The 12,439-nt window shown below is 55.8% G+C and overlaps 1 protein-coding gene across 11 annotated transcripts in view; it reads right to left on the bottom strand.

Annotated features, from left to right (window-relative positions):
• The window catches only part of LOC122474681 (DAB2 interacting protein), a 188,312-nt gene that overhangs the window by 40,344 nt on the left and 135,529 nt on the right, over nucleotides 1-12,439 (bottom strand). Inside the window, exon 1 of one of the 11 annotated variants that reach the window (XM_043565711.1) lies at nucleotides 3,736-3,842. The exons of 9 other annotated variants lie outside the window; for them this stretch is intronic. In XM_043565711.1, the coding sequence (XP_043421646.1) occupies nucleotides 3,736-3,758 (23 nt within the window). In that variant the 5' untranslated portion in view covers nucleotides 3,759-3,842. Of the gene's footprint in view, nucleotides 1-15; nucleotides 191-3,735; nucleotides 3,843-12,439 lie in introns of those variants that run through there. One more of the 11 variants, XM_043565712.1, reaches the window with a different exon arrangement.

Below are 12,439 nucleotides of genomic sequence, written 5' to 3'. Positions count from 1 at the left end.
AATCAGGCCACTCACCATCCCTCAGCACAGCCACCAGGATCACCAGGATCACCAGGATCGCCAAGCCGGGGGAAACCGAGGGCCACGCCAGCCACCGGTCTGCCCGCCGTCCCCCACCGGGCCCAGCCAGTCCAACGGCGCTCTGGTCCTAGACATACCACTCCAGCTCTGTCCGCTGGGACTAATCACTGCTAGTTAAACAAAGGCTAAGTTCCAACTCTCTGTAATGTGCTTTTAAAGGGCCAGTGTCCCACTCGGGGCTGCTGGGGACTTAAAGGCACAGGACCCTTTTTCGGTACAGGAAACCAAGACCGCAAAAACCAAAAAAACTCCCCCAAAGTCATGACCAGAATGGAGGCCTTGGGCTTCTCAGGAAGATCTAGACAAAATGCACAATACTAAAAATCCAAATTTCACCTGAAAAATCCCCAAAACCCCAAAACGCGGTTGCATCTGCAGAATTAAGAGCAGACACCGCAGCCACAATTCTTAGGCACTCACTATGCGCCAGACACGGCGCTTCACACCTCATAGCACTGTCCCAGGATTCCACACAGCCACTCCACAGACAAGCATTCCCTGGACCCCATCGAGGAAGCTGCAGCAAAGCCGGTGAGCCCAGGCAAAGCCAGGCTTCCAGCTCCCACCTGGCCCCTCCGGAGGGAGGCCTGCTTTCCCCACCCCGGCCCTTAGGTCCCACCTGTTCCATACCCACTAGCATCTTTCCTTCGTGGGTAAAATGTAGGGGTTACATGGGGACTCACTTGTTGCAGCTGCCCAACCACTGGGCTTTCTGTCTGGGCCTCAGAACCCTGTGAAGCCAGTTGTATTGTTTCCCTTCTTACAGATGAAAAGACTGGAAATCATGCCTGGACACAACACGGCCGGAGATAGACAAACGCTGGGTAAGGGTGAAATACAGAAAAAGGAGAGAGGAGGAGGTCAAGGAGAGGAAAGAGGCAGGTCCACAGCCCTGCAGGAACGGGCACCTGACACTCAGGCCCTCATTCCTTTCCCGAAAGGCTGTATGGCCAGAGGTGGGGACAAGTGAGGAGAGCCGTCCTTCCGAGCGCAGGGCTCAGGCGAGTTGGCTAAGGCCCTTCCACTGTCCATGAGAATGGAGGTAGGGCTGCAGGACTTGGGGCTCTCTTAAGGCCCCTAGGATCCAAGGGTGGGCAGGGCCTGCCCAGCTGCTAGAACAGAAGTGGGCAGGGGGGAAGAAAGGAGAGACCTCACTGCCTGGGCCTTGGTACCTGGCCCAACCAGCCCTCTAAGAAAGGTGGGCCATTTCCTGGCACCTGGAGTGGCTGGGCACACTGTAGGTGCTGTTCAGCCATCCTCTATCAATCAGAAAGGCCAAGGCCAGGCCGCGTCCTCAGGCCTAACTCTGAAAGGGCCAGCTCCTTCAAAGATTACCTTTCTGTTTCTGTTTCTGGGAAGTCTGGTAATCAATCAAGTTTGAAGCTGGGTAGGCTGCTGGTTTAAGAACACGGGCTCTGAAGCCAGACAGTTCAAATCTGGGCCGTGTCACTTACAACCTGGGTGTCTGTGGACAAGTCACCTGTTTCCCCTCTGTAAAATGGGCACTTAACCTCACAACAGGGTTGCTATGAGAAATTGATGAATTACAGAACAAGGCCCGGCTCAAAGTGAGCACTTAAGAAAGAGCAGCCGGATTAGCTAGGTTGAAGGAGGCTGCCCCAGGATCTGCTAGGAGGCACAAAGTGGGAAAAGGCTTCCTGGGTAGTGACCCTGGGCAAGTCACTTCTTTCTCCAGTCCTCAGTTTCCTCCTGTTAAAAAGGTGGGGCGGAGGTCCAACTGGAATCCTCAGTGACTACTATGCAAGACCACCCTGTAGAACTTCCCAGATGCCTGCCCTCCCCCAGAAGCATCCAGGCCAGAAAGCCATGGAGACTGGGAAAGGGTGGGCTGTGGCCCAAATCCTTAGAAACCTGTAAATAGCCTGCCTCTGTGCTGCACTGCTCCCAGGCTAACTGGGGTCTGCTGGGTAGGAGGAGGGAAGCAACAGAGAAAAGCCACCTGGCCTATTGGGAGGGAGCATAAGGCCTCCTCCTCATCCTTCCAGGGAGAACCCAGGCCCACCCCTGCCTTCTCTAGGTCTCGGTCTCCCCACACTCCCCACTGAGGGGGTAGGCTCCATCTCAGGTGTCTCCCATGGGATGTCAGGCAGCCAAACTTGCTTTCCTGTGGGGAGTTCGGCAACAGCCACACAAGCCACCCCACACCTGCTACACAAACAGCCTCCAAGAAGCTGGGGGCTCCCTGGGCTCCAAGAGCCCCCAAGGCTTGACCAGTTTCAAGGCCTGCCTGTGCTAAAAGATGGGAGGATATGGAGTACCAGAGGAAACAGGTGGTCAGGAGGAATGTCCTATAGCCTTGGCAGAGCATATGACCACTATTTGTAAGGGCCAGTGAGAGACCCGGTGCCCTACACCCCACCATCACCTCCTCACCCACAGGGTTAGTCAGTAAGGATGGTCTCACTGCCGGGAGTCAGGGTGGGGGGGGAGGCGGAGTGTTGCAGGCCTGGGATGCAATTCTGGTGGTGTTACTTAGCAACTATAACCTCTGGACAAGACCTTTCACTTTTCTGGGCCTCAGTTTCTCCGGGTGTAAAACAAGGAAATACTCTATCCCCTGCAGGTAGCAGATGTAACACTGATTAACCAGATGCAGAGGAAGCATTTAACAAAACAACCCAGCAGCCCAAGGACACAAATATCTGAGTGTCATTGATTCATTCAACATATACTGAGAACCCACCTGAGGACCATTAGAACTTAGGTTGTCCCCAACCCTAGGGTCCCTCCCCCAAGCCAAACACTTTCTAAACTCCCCGCACAGCCAGCCAAACCTTGGGGGAGGTCAAGGTCTTGGCTACCAAAATGCCCTGAAAAAGATCTCAAACTTCTCTGGAAGCCAAACCACAAAGGAGCCTTCCAGAGCAAAGCTATCAGTATAAATGAACCCTAGCTGTGCTCTGGGAAAAGTGAAAAGACCCTCTAAGTAAACCTAGCTCTACAATGTTCTTCTCTAGGGGCCTTGGACCCAGAGACAGACCGAATAGGGAGAGGGGGAAGAAAAGGGACAGGCGGTCCCACAGGCTAGGAAAAAATGAGCCACTACAGGGCAGTTAGGGAGCCCCGCAGAGAGAGGGAGAAGGAAAAGCCCAGAGCACCGCTAAAGAGCATTTCAGGGGGCCCCTCCAGCCCTCTGCATCAGCCTCCAAGGATTCTGCTTATAGGATTCGATGGGAGCACCAGCCACTGGTAAACCCAACAAAGAAGGAACGTCTGAGCCACCACCTGATCCTCCCCTGCTTCCCAGGGACTGGGCGGTTCTTCCTGCCCTTTCCTAACACACCTGTCCAATCCCAGTGGTTCTCCCCATGGTCCTGAGGGCCTTCATGGGGCCAAGGCCAAGCACGGTTTCCATCCTCTCCTTGCTGACAGAGGACAGCCCACACCCTCCCTGAAACCCAGGTCACCAGAGCCTCCCTGCCACACTGAGGTTCTCCCAACTCCCTTCCTGCCACCTCACGCCCTTTCCTCCAGGGGTTGGAATTGCTCAGGCTCTCCAAGGGGGCACTCTCCTTTAGCAGGACACTTTGCTTTGGTGGTTTCATCTCCTTTGCTTTCACCTACTCTAGTGTGCTCAAAGGCCCCTCTAAGATCCTATCCCCAGCCCTCCCATCCTTTGAGCTCCAGACTCACACATCTGCACGCTGGGCTGACATCTCCTCTTGGATGCCTCATAGAAGCTCCAGCCTGAAATGTCCCAAGTGGAGTCTCAGGAGCCTCAAAAGCCAGAAGCCCTCCCTTTCCCTGGCCTTCAGGATCCAATCCATCAGCAAATCCTATTGCTACCACCTCTAAAGTCTCCCTTGCCTGCCCCAGCCAGGAGCCTCACTACCCCCCCTCCCTCCCCCCCAACCCCGGCCCCTGCTCCCTACCAGGGAGACAGACGGATGATTTAGAAACGCAAACCACAAATCGGATTATTTAACGCCTGGGCTAGAAACCCTTCCAGCCCTCCCTCCAGCACTCGGAATAAATCCACACTCTTCCCCAGGTGGAGGAAGGCAGGTGCCTACTCTGACCTCATCCATCAAACCCAACCCCCGCCCCCCTCCCTTTCAGCCTCTGCTTTCCCGCCTTGGGGACTTTGTACTTGCTGCTCCCTTGGTGGGAGGTCTTGTTCCTCCCCTGTCTGGGAAAGGCTGCTCCTGGAACTCAGTTATTCCCAATGAGCCCGTCTATCACAGGTCCTGCCCCACCCCCATCACTCCCCACTGAAACACTTGTTTCCTTCATAGCATTCTGCTCATTCAGCCAGCAAATATTTATTTAGCGCAAACTATGTGCCAGGCACTATTTTAGGCACTGGGAATCCAGGTGCTGAACAAAGCAGACAAAAATCCCTGACTTACATTTCAGTAGGGCAACTTCACCCAATCTGGAATTACATTGTTTCTCCACTTATTTATGATCGTCTGTATCTCCAGCACAGCCACGGGCGGGGTCTTGAATTTCTGCATCCTAAGGGAGACTCTGGAGAGCCCCTCCCTCTCCTGGTGTGAGAGCTCAGGAAGAATGTATGAAATGAAGAACAAGGCAGCAAAAGAACCAAATCCAGAAAGACCAAGAAGTCAAGCAAGCCTTTACTGTCTCCTAGGGCAGATGCCTCTCACTGCCCGAGGGGGTCTCAGGCTTCTACAACTCCCCCCACCTTCCCCGCCCCCCTCCCCCCCCACCCCAGCCCTTCTGGGGGACAGACAGCATGCACAAATGGCAGCTTTGGTTAACTGCTGGAAAACAGAGGGATGATTACAGGTCTGCGCAGTCAGGGAAGGCTTCTTGAAGAGGAAATCTGAACAAGGCCAAACCCCCACCCTTCCAAATCTAGAGAGAGGAAGGAAAACAGATTTGTGTTTTAGGGCTCTGATGTTCTTTGCGCTATTAGGAAAAAAGAAAAAAAAACCCTGCTCCAAAAAAAAACCCTTTACTTTTTATTAGTGTCTGGATCAATAAAAGTTTTAGGAGTAAAGCTTCTCTCCTGCAATACTAACTGCCAGAGAGACAGGCTAGGATTATTAAATCTGTCTCTAAGAGGCAGTGCTGTGCCCTCTTCCTCACCTGTGCGAGGAGCCCCAGGCTAAGAGAACAGAAGCCCGAGGGTCCTCGTTGGCTCCTCACTGGGCAGCTTGGGGTCAAAGCCCACCTCACCAACCCTGCCAGGTCCCTAGGCCCGGATCACCTTCCAGACACCCCACAGCCTAGACTGTTTTGGCCTCCTTGGTCCCATGTTCCTGGGCCTCTCGCTACCCTGCCACAAAGACTTGAAGTTCCCTCAGAAGAGGGCCTGATTCCCAGGAGAGAGCAGCCAGCCTAGCAACCCCGGCAGCACCTTCACTCTTCCCAAGCCCCGAGAGGTTCTCCCATTCAGTCCCCAAGGACCAGCACGAGAAGGGGCCTGGGCTAGCTGTTACAGTAGACCTCCTCAGAGCACCCAGGAGAGCCTGGCCTGAGGGCAGATGGGGTCCCAGAGCTGGGCCTCTTTGGAGCAACAGCCCCACACCCTCCAGCCAGATCCACACCCACCCACCAGGGAGGAAGTTTCCTGTGCCCCCTTCCTCCCACTGAGCCCACCACAGACCTTAGCAGTGGAAGCGCAGGCCTCTCAAATGACCCCGGTCTGGACACTAGGGGCCTGGGAGCCAGATCTGGTTTTCGAGGATGGCCGGGTCTCCACAGAGCAGGTGCTCTGGCCCGGCCCAGAATCCTGCCAAGGTTGTCACCAAGGAGTCCGAGGCCACAGAGGCCCATTCCCGAAAACAGTGTGCAGCCGGGTGCCTCTCCCAGCCGGATCAGGGGACCTCTCAGCTCAGGCCAGCATCTAAGAGGTGTGTTCAGGCGTGCTTCCCCTTCCCGCAAAGCACATGCTGAATCTGTCTTCCAAGTTGAAATTTCAAAAATTACTTAAAAAAAAAAAAAACAACGGTGACAACATCTAGAGATTTCCGGGTTCTCCAGAGACCAAGTGGAAAATTACAGTCTTCCATACATGTAACCACATGGCACAACTTCCAGGTACAAGAAATCTAGAAAGACTCCAGAAAACCAACAGTTGCTTCCAGCCACAGGCAAGTCTTCCGGAGCACCTGGGCAGAGTGCAGACCTGGCATCAAGCTCCGGGTCCAGGAAGCTGGAGGAGCCTCATCCAGAAAGGTCCCTTGCAGGCTCCTCCCATACAGTGCTGACTCCGCCCAACACACTATCCTGCCCCAGTCCCGCCTCTGGGCCTTTGCACTTGCTATTCCCTCGGAGCACCTCTGGCTCTGGGCAAGGCTGGTTTCGCCTCATTCCGGTCTCATATCAAGTCTCCTATCAAGTATCCTAGGAGAGGCCATCCCTGGCCCCTCCAGCTAAAGGAGTAACTTCCACCCCCACCCCCAAGTTACCACCCAGCTTCGTTTTTCTTGATCTGAAATCATCATGTTTGGCCCCCCTCTTTCTTCCACCGTTAAGAATGTCAGGTCTGTGAGAACAGGGACCTGTTCACCCTGGTAAGCCCGGAACACCTCGGATCAGTGTGTGCTGAATGAATATCTTTCAGTATCTTTCTGCAGCAGGCCAGCCACAGCTTTGCAAGCCTTGTGGGGTAACTTGGGGGGCGCGCCAAGCGCCGATCCACCAGCGGCTCCCGGCGCATTCCAACGGGCGGCGCCACGCCCCACTCCCCAGGCCGGAAGCGGCCGGCCCGGGAGCCCGCCCACTGGGAGCCGCACGCCCCGCCCCTCCCAGGCCCCGCCCCTCCCAGGCCCAGCGTCAGGGGCCGGTCCGAGCGGCCAGCTGCCCCAGGCTGCAGCCACCTTCCGCTGCGTTCCAGCCGCCCCCCCCCCCCCCCCCCCCCCCCCCCCCCCGCCACCGCGGAGGCCACACCCAGGTTCCTCGGCTCCGAGCGGCAGCCCGGGCCCCCCCCCCCCAACCCCCTCCCACCACGCACTTCCATTGAAACATTTTTAAAGTGTGAACAAAGGCGGAGGTGCAGGCAAGGCAAGGGATTTGCCTACCCAAATCACCCGAGCAGAAGGAAGCAGGCCTTGCTTGAACTCCGTCCTTGGTTCAAGTTCCTCTCCCCCCAGGTTCCTCTCCTGTAGGAAAGCACCCATATCCTGAGTGGGACCAGAAGGGCAGGTGTAGGATTAACTGCCTGGAGGGAGGAGACACTCCGTGAACAAGGTCAGTTGCCCAGGTTTGGGAAGACTGTGGGGGCAGACAGCCCCGGTCAGACCCGTGGGCCCAAGTGCCACCCCACCTGCTGGCCTGAAGATTCATCCTCAAGCCACCCTCACATAGCCCTCACTGAAACGCAAATCCCCCTGGGAAGGGCATCCCCAGTCAACCCAACATTTTTGCCTGGAGTCACCCCCTTTTCCATTCCACTTGAGAAGGCCACATATTGAGCCTCTCCCACACACAGGAAACACCTCCTCTTCCAGCCCCCCCCCCCCCGAAGCCTCCACGGGGCAGGGGGTGCTGCTGCCTGGCTTCCTGATACAATGAGATAATGGTACCCAATCCCTCCATGTAAATATGGAAAGAGAGGCTGGTGGGGGAAGAAAGCCCCAGCCTGGGGTCCTGCCTACTCCATGGCTTCTATATCCAGAGGCACCACCGGCCCCAATTGAGTCCACGGTGGTTTCGGCCGGCTCCAGTCCCTCCGCAAACAACTGAACTCCTATCAGGGGCCAGACTGCCCAGCACCTGTGTGCACGCAGGCAGGACTTGGGCCAGGACTGGGGCACCAAAGGCTGCTGAAGAGGTCTGACTGTGGCACCACAGCAGTGGGAAGCCCCAAACTGGGAAGTCTGTAACTCACTCTGTGCCCTGCTGTGTCCTCACTTGGGCTGTCCTCACTTGGGCTCAGCTCCCGCAGGGGATTCTGGCCACAGGTGAGCCAATGAGGCCTGCAGGTACCCACAGAGCCCAGGGGGCTCCTAGGCCAAGGGGCCCTTCCTTAAGCTCACAGCTTTCGTCTGAGTCTATCCAAAGTCTTTGTGAAAATTTCAAAATAGGAGAGAGGTGAGGCTGTAGTCACAAGAGAGGCCATATTCGGGCAGAAGAAGCCCCTTTGGCTCCCAGAGCAGCCAAGGCTACGGGAAGGAGGGACAGAGAACATCTCCCAAGCATCTCCTCTAGGGTGCAGGCCCTCAACAGACCTCCTGCTTGAACTCAATCTGGCTCAAACAGGCAAGGCCAATGATGTGACCACTTTACCGATGAAGCAGTCAAGTCCAGAGCAACTCGGCCACTTGCACAAGTTGACCCAGCTTCATCTGAAAGTAGATGTGCCTCGCCCCAGACAACCTGTTACCCATCCTGTCCTCTGACTCCATCTCCAATTCCAACACCTCTTCCTCACGGAGGCCTTCCCAGATTTCCCCCAGGCAGGAAGCCATCCTACCCGTTGCTCCACCTACTTCTAATATTTTGTTATGACAAAATAGGCCCCTACGACAGGGGCTTCTCAGTACAACAGCCGTCACAGAAGGGGGTCAAAAGCCAGAAAGAAATATAGCCTTTTCATAACATATATAATTGTCAAATCACAATGTCGTACACCTGAAACCAATATAATATTATATGCCAACTATACTTCAATTAAAAAAAAAAAAAGGAAACAAGCCTGTATTTGCGGTCAGAATCCCATCAGGCTCCCACACTCACCAGCCGCTTTGATAAAGCTTCTTCCTCCATACCTTTCTAGCCTCAGCTCAGAGGGCTGCACAACCTCTTGGAAGCTCCTTTCAGAGTCAACTTGAATGATACGTAAAAGCACAGAGCACACAGTGACTTGGGGGATTTCAGAGGCTGCCTGGATCCAGACCCTCCCGGTTCTAGCACCTCCAGTGAGCCAGGCCTTCCTAATCATTAGGTCCTACCTACCCATTGCACTGCACCTCCCCTTCATACTAGCAGCCAGCCTCGGGCTGGCCTTTTCTGCTCGGCCCCAGGCATGCCCTGCCCTTCCTCCAAGCTCCACCTTGGCTCCCGGGGCTCTCCTCCCCTCCAGCCCCTACTTCCCATTCTCATTCAACTTTCCAGACCTAGCTTAATTGCCCCCACCTCTGGAAAGCCTTTCCCAGGGTCCCCAGGCACAGGAAGTACAAAATCTCCCCCTCCCTCTTCCGGAATTCCTGACCTGTCTCCTGCCCGTGCTCCACTGGGTCCTGCTGTGTGCCCTGGCAGGCCCCCTCCTTGGGGTCCATTCAGCTCTGGTTTTCCAAGTCCTGGGACTCAAATAAATGGGTGATGAACATGTACACCCTGCAGGCCAGTCTTCTCCCGAAAGCTCAGAGCCCAGATGTGGCATCACCTTTTAGAGCTAAAGATGTCTCACCAACTGGGCTAGGCTCTCTGGAGAACTCTGGAACCCTCCTCCCTCAAGGAGTCTCCCCTTTCCCGGTGTGCAAGAGCCAGCCCCAAGATTGTCAAGGAACACTTCCACACAATGCTTATACATCCCCTTCGGGAGAGACGTGTTCACAACCCAGGAGGGAGGACCTTTCTTGTGGCCACTGCTCTCTTCTCTCCAGAGCCCATACAGATGATGGAGGCCCTTTCTGACTGGCCCAGAACTGGCTCAGCTAGAGGAGGGTGCTGATGTCACCCACTGCCTGAGGATGAGTCTGTGGGACAAAGGTGGGCACGGGACTGGAGACAGATGCCCTGCAGGAGAGTCGGCCCCAGGGACTGGCTGTTCATGGTCAAGAGCTGCTGAAGAGACAACTGCCCTATTTTGCCAAAGGTGAAAAACAAACTTGGTAATAGACTAAGGGCCGCCTCTGGATAGCAGCTGCAATGCACACCAGCTGTTAATTTATGTGAGCACATCTATGCTTATGTGGTTTTACCATCACCGACAAACAAATGTGTCCTGGCACCTGCTATGTGCCAGGCCCAGTGCTAGGCTTTTTACATATATTATCTCGATTAATCCTCCAGAGAGCCATAAGCCGTGGGTAGCCACAGCGACATTTTACGAAAATGAGGCCGAAACACAGACAGGTTGGAAGAGCTGTCCAAGGTTACACAGCTTGTTAGTAGTGGGAGCTGGGATTCTAGGCCGCTCAATAATCTGGTCCCCCACCCCCTGTCTTTCTGGTCTAAGATGCCAGCGCTCACCATTCCAGAGCCTTGGTTCTCGGTCCCTCTCTCTGTGCTCCCTACTCACCTGGTTTTGCATGGGGAGGGGGGGCAGGGAGGGGAGGTTAATGTATAGTGTCAGCCCACAGCCACTCCCTCCCTCCTCTCCACCTGCTCACACACCTCCCATTAGGCCAGCTGGGCTCCCCACCTTCGCCACCTCCTCCCCCATTACTCCCATCTGCCAAGTCCCCGACCGGTGCCTTGTGGTGATGACTTCAGCTGGCAGAGAATCCTGGAAACTTTTCCTCCCCAGTGATGTTGACACATGTTCACTCAAAAATGCAATGTTCCCATCAAAGTATTTGGGGCGGGGGAGTTAATTCCCACCCATGTGAAGCCCCCTTGGGAAAACAGAAAGTAAATTTACTCGAACTTGCAATAAGACACAGTCAGCATTTCTTTCTTGGTTGTCACAGTGCCAAGTGCTGGGCAACACTCAGCATGGGGTTCCAGGGACTGAATGCTACCTACCAAGGGGCAAGGGGGAGGGGTGGCTACAGTTTATGAGACTGGTTGCTAGACCCCTATCATGCAGTACTCTGGGGTCGACCGGTGGCCAGGTCCCCTCATCCCTAAGCCCTGCCCCCAAAGGCCCACGTTCCATTCACAGTGCTCCATCAACCAGGGCCTAGCTTCCGCATCTCTGACTAGGTCACTCACTGCCCACTCCCCAAGTCCTGTCCCCACCCCACAACAGCAGGGCCCTGCCCTCGTGGCCATCACCCCATCACGTCTACACCAGTCCCAATGCCCACGTTCACAGACCGGCCCTCTAGTTTCACCAAATCCCTAAAAGGTCAAGGAATTAAAACCCTCCCTGAACTGTCCCCTCACCTACCGCGTACCCCTGGGACCAGCAACACCCCCAGTTTCCAACACTAGGCACTGTGACCTGGGTGTCTTCCTGGGGGGCAGCGGTGGCTGGCTAGGTACTAATTCATCCCAGCCTGGCCACTGGGCAACTAGAGGTACTGCCCTGTGAGGCCAGAGCAGGCTGAACTTGGGAAAGACCCAGCCCTCTGCCACAGAGAAGATGGACACAAGGAGAGGCCTGTAGACCGACCACGCCCTGCCCACAATTCTCCACGTAAGGAGACAGCACTTCTGCAACAAGATGGCACCCATAGCCCATGCCAGGGTTCCCCGGAGCTCCGGTCTTAGATGTTCCCGGCTCCAAGAGGGTGCACAGAAGCATCTGCTTTGATTTCCACCCAATGTTTTCCAAGAGTCTATTACACGTATCTTTGTACAGAGCTGCCAGAGTCTGACGCTCCTAGCCTCTCTCCCAGGACACGTGTCAAAGCGAGGCATCACTGTCCCACTTTACAGATGAGAAAACAGGCCCGCCAGTCCAAGATCACACAGCTAGAACGTGTGTGACATCGGTATACGAGCAAGTGAACAAGACATGCCATCTCTGCCCCCAGGAAGCTGGCAGTCCAGCACAGGAGGGACAGAGACAGACACCAGCGCCACCAGCGCCAAATGAAAGCACACTCAGCCTGCAGGCCCAGAGGCAGCTGTGAGAGCATCGGATGCAGGCCCTGGCCCGACAGGGGACCTGTCTACAATGGCTGCGGGAACAGCACCTCCAGTTCGGGCGCAGGGAATCAGGAAAGGCTTCATGGAGAGGGTGTCCCAGCCCATCCACCTTCTGAGGTTTGGGTCTCCTACCAAGCCCTGTGCCCGGCACACGGCACAAGGGAATGAGCGTGGCCAGGTTAACTGTCCACGTACCAGGTCACATTCCCAGTACGACAGCCCGGCCCCGGGAGGCGTGTCGGGTACCCGCGCTGACCTAGGGATGAGGGGACGGATGTGCACAGCAGTCGAGCTCTCGCTCCAGACCACACCGGTAGTCAGGTCCCGGCAGACCCGACTCCAAGGCCCTCCTCTCCAACAAGCAGCTAATTTCTGCGGGGCTTCGTTTCCTTGTCCGTAGACACTCCGCTGTCAGGAGCACCTGTACTGCGGCTGGATGCTGGACATTACACGCCCCGCGCCTACAGCCTGGGCCCGGGAGGTGGTGCCCGCACGCCCCAAACCCCTGCTCCGGCAGCCTGTTGGGCGAATGGGGTGTTCCCGAGCCACGCGTGCTGGGGGGTGGCCACCGACACGGAGTTATAATTGGTGAGCCTGGCGGCACACAGCCCAGCAACACACCCGGCGGGTGATGGCGTTGCGGGCGAAATAGCTGAGCACAGCA

The sequence above is a fragment of the Prionailurus bengalensis genome, chromosome D4, assembly GCF_016509475.1.
Source record: "Prionailurus bengalensis isolate Pbe53 chromosome D4, Fcat_Pben_1.1_paternal_pri, whole genome shotgun sequence".
Classification (NCBI taxonomy): Eukaryota; Metazoa; Chordata; class Mammalia; order Carnivora; family Felidae; genus Prionailurus; species Prionailurus bengalensis.
This window is presented reverse-complemented; position numbering and strand designations above follow the sequence as displayed.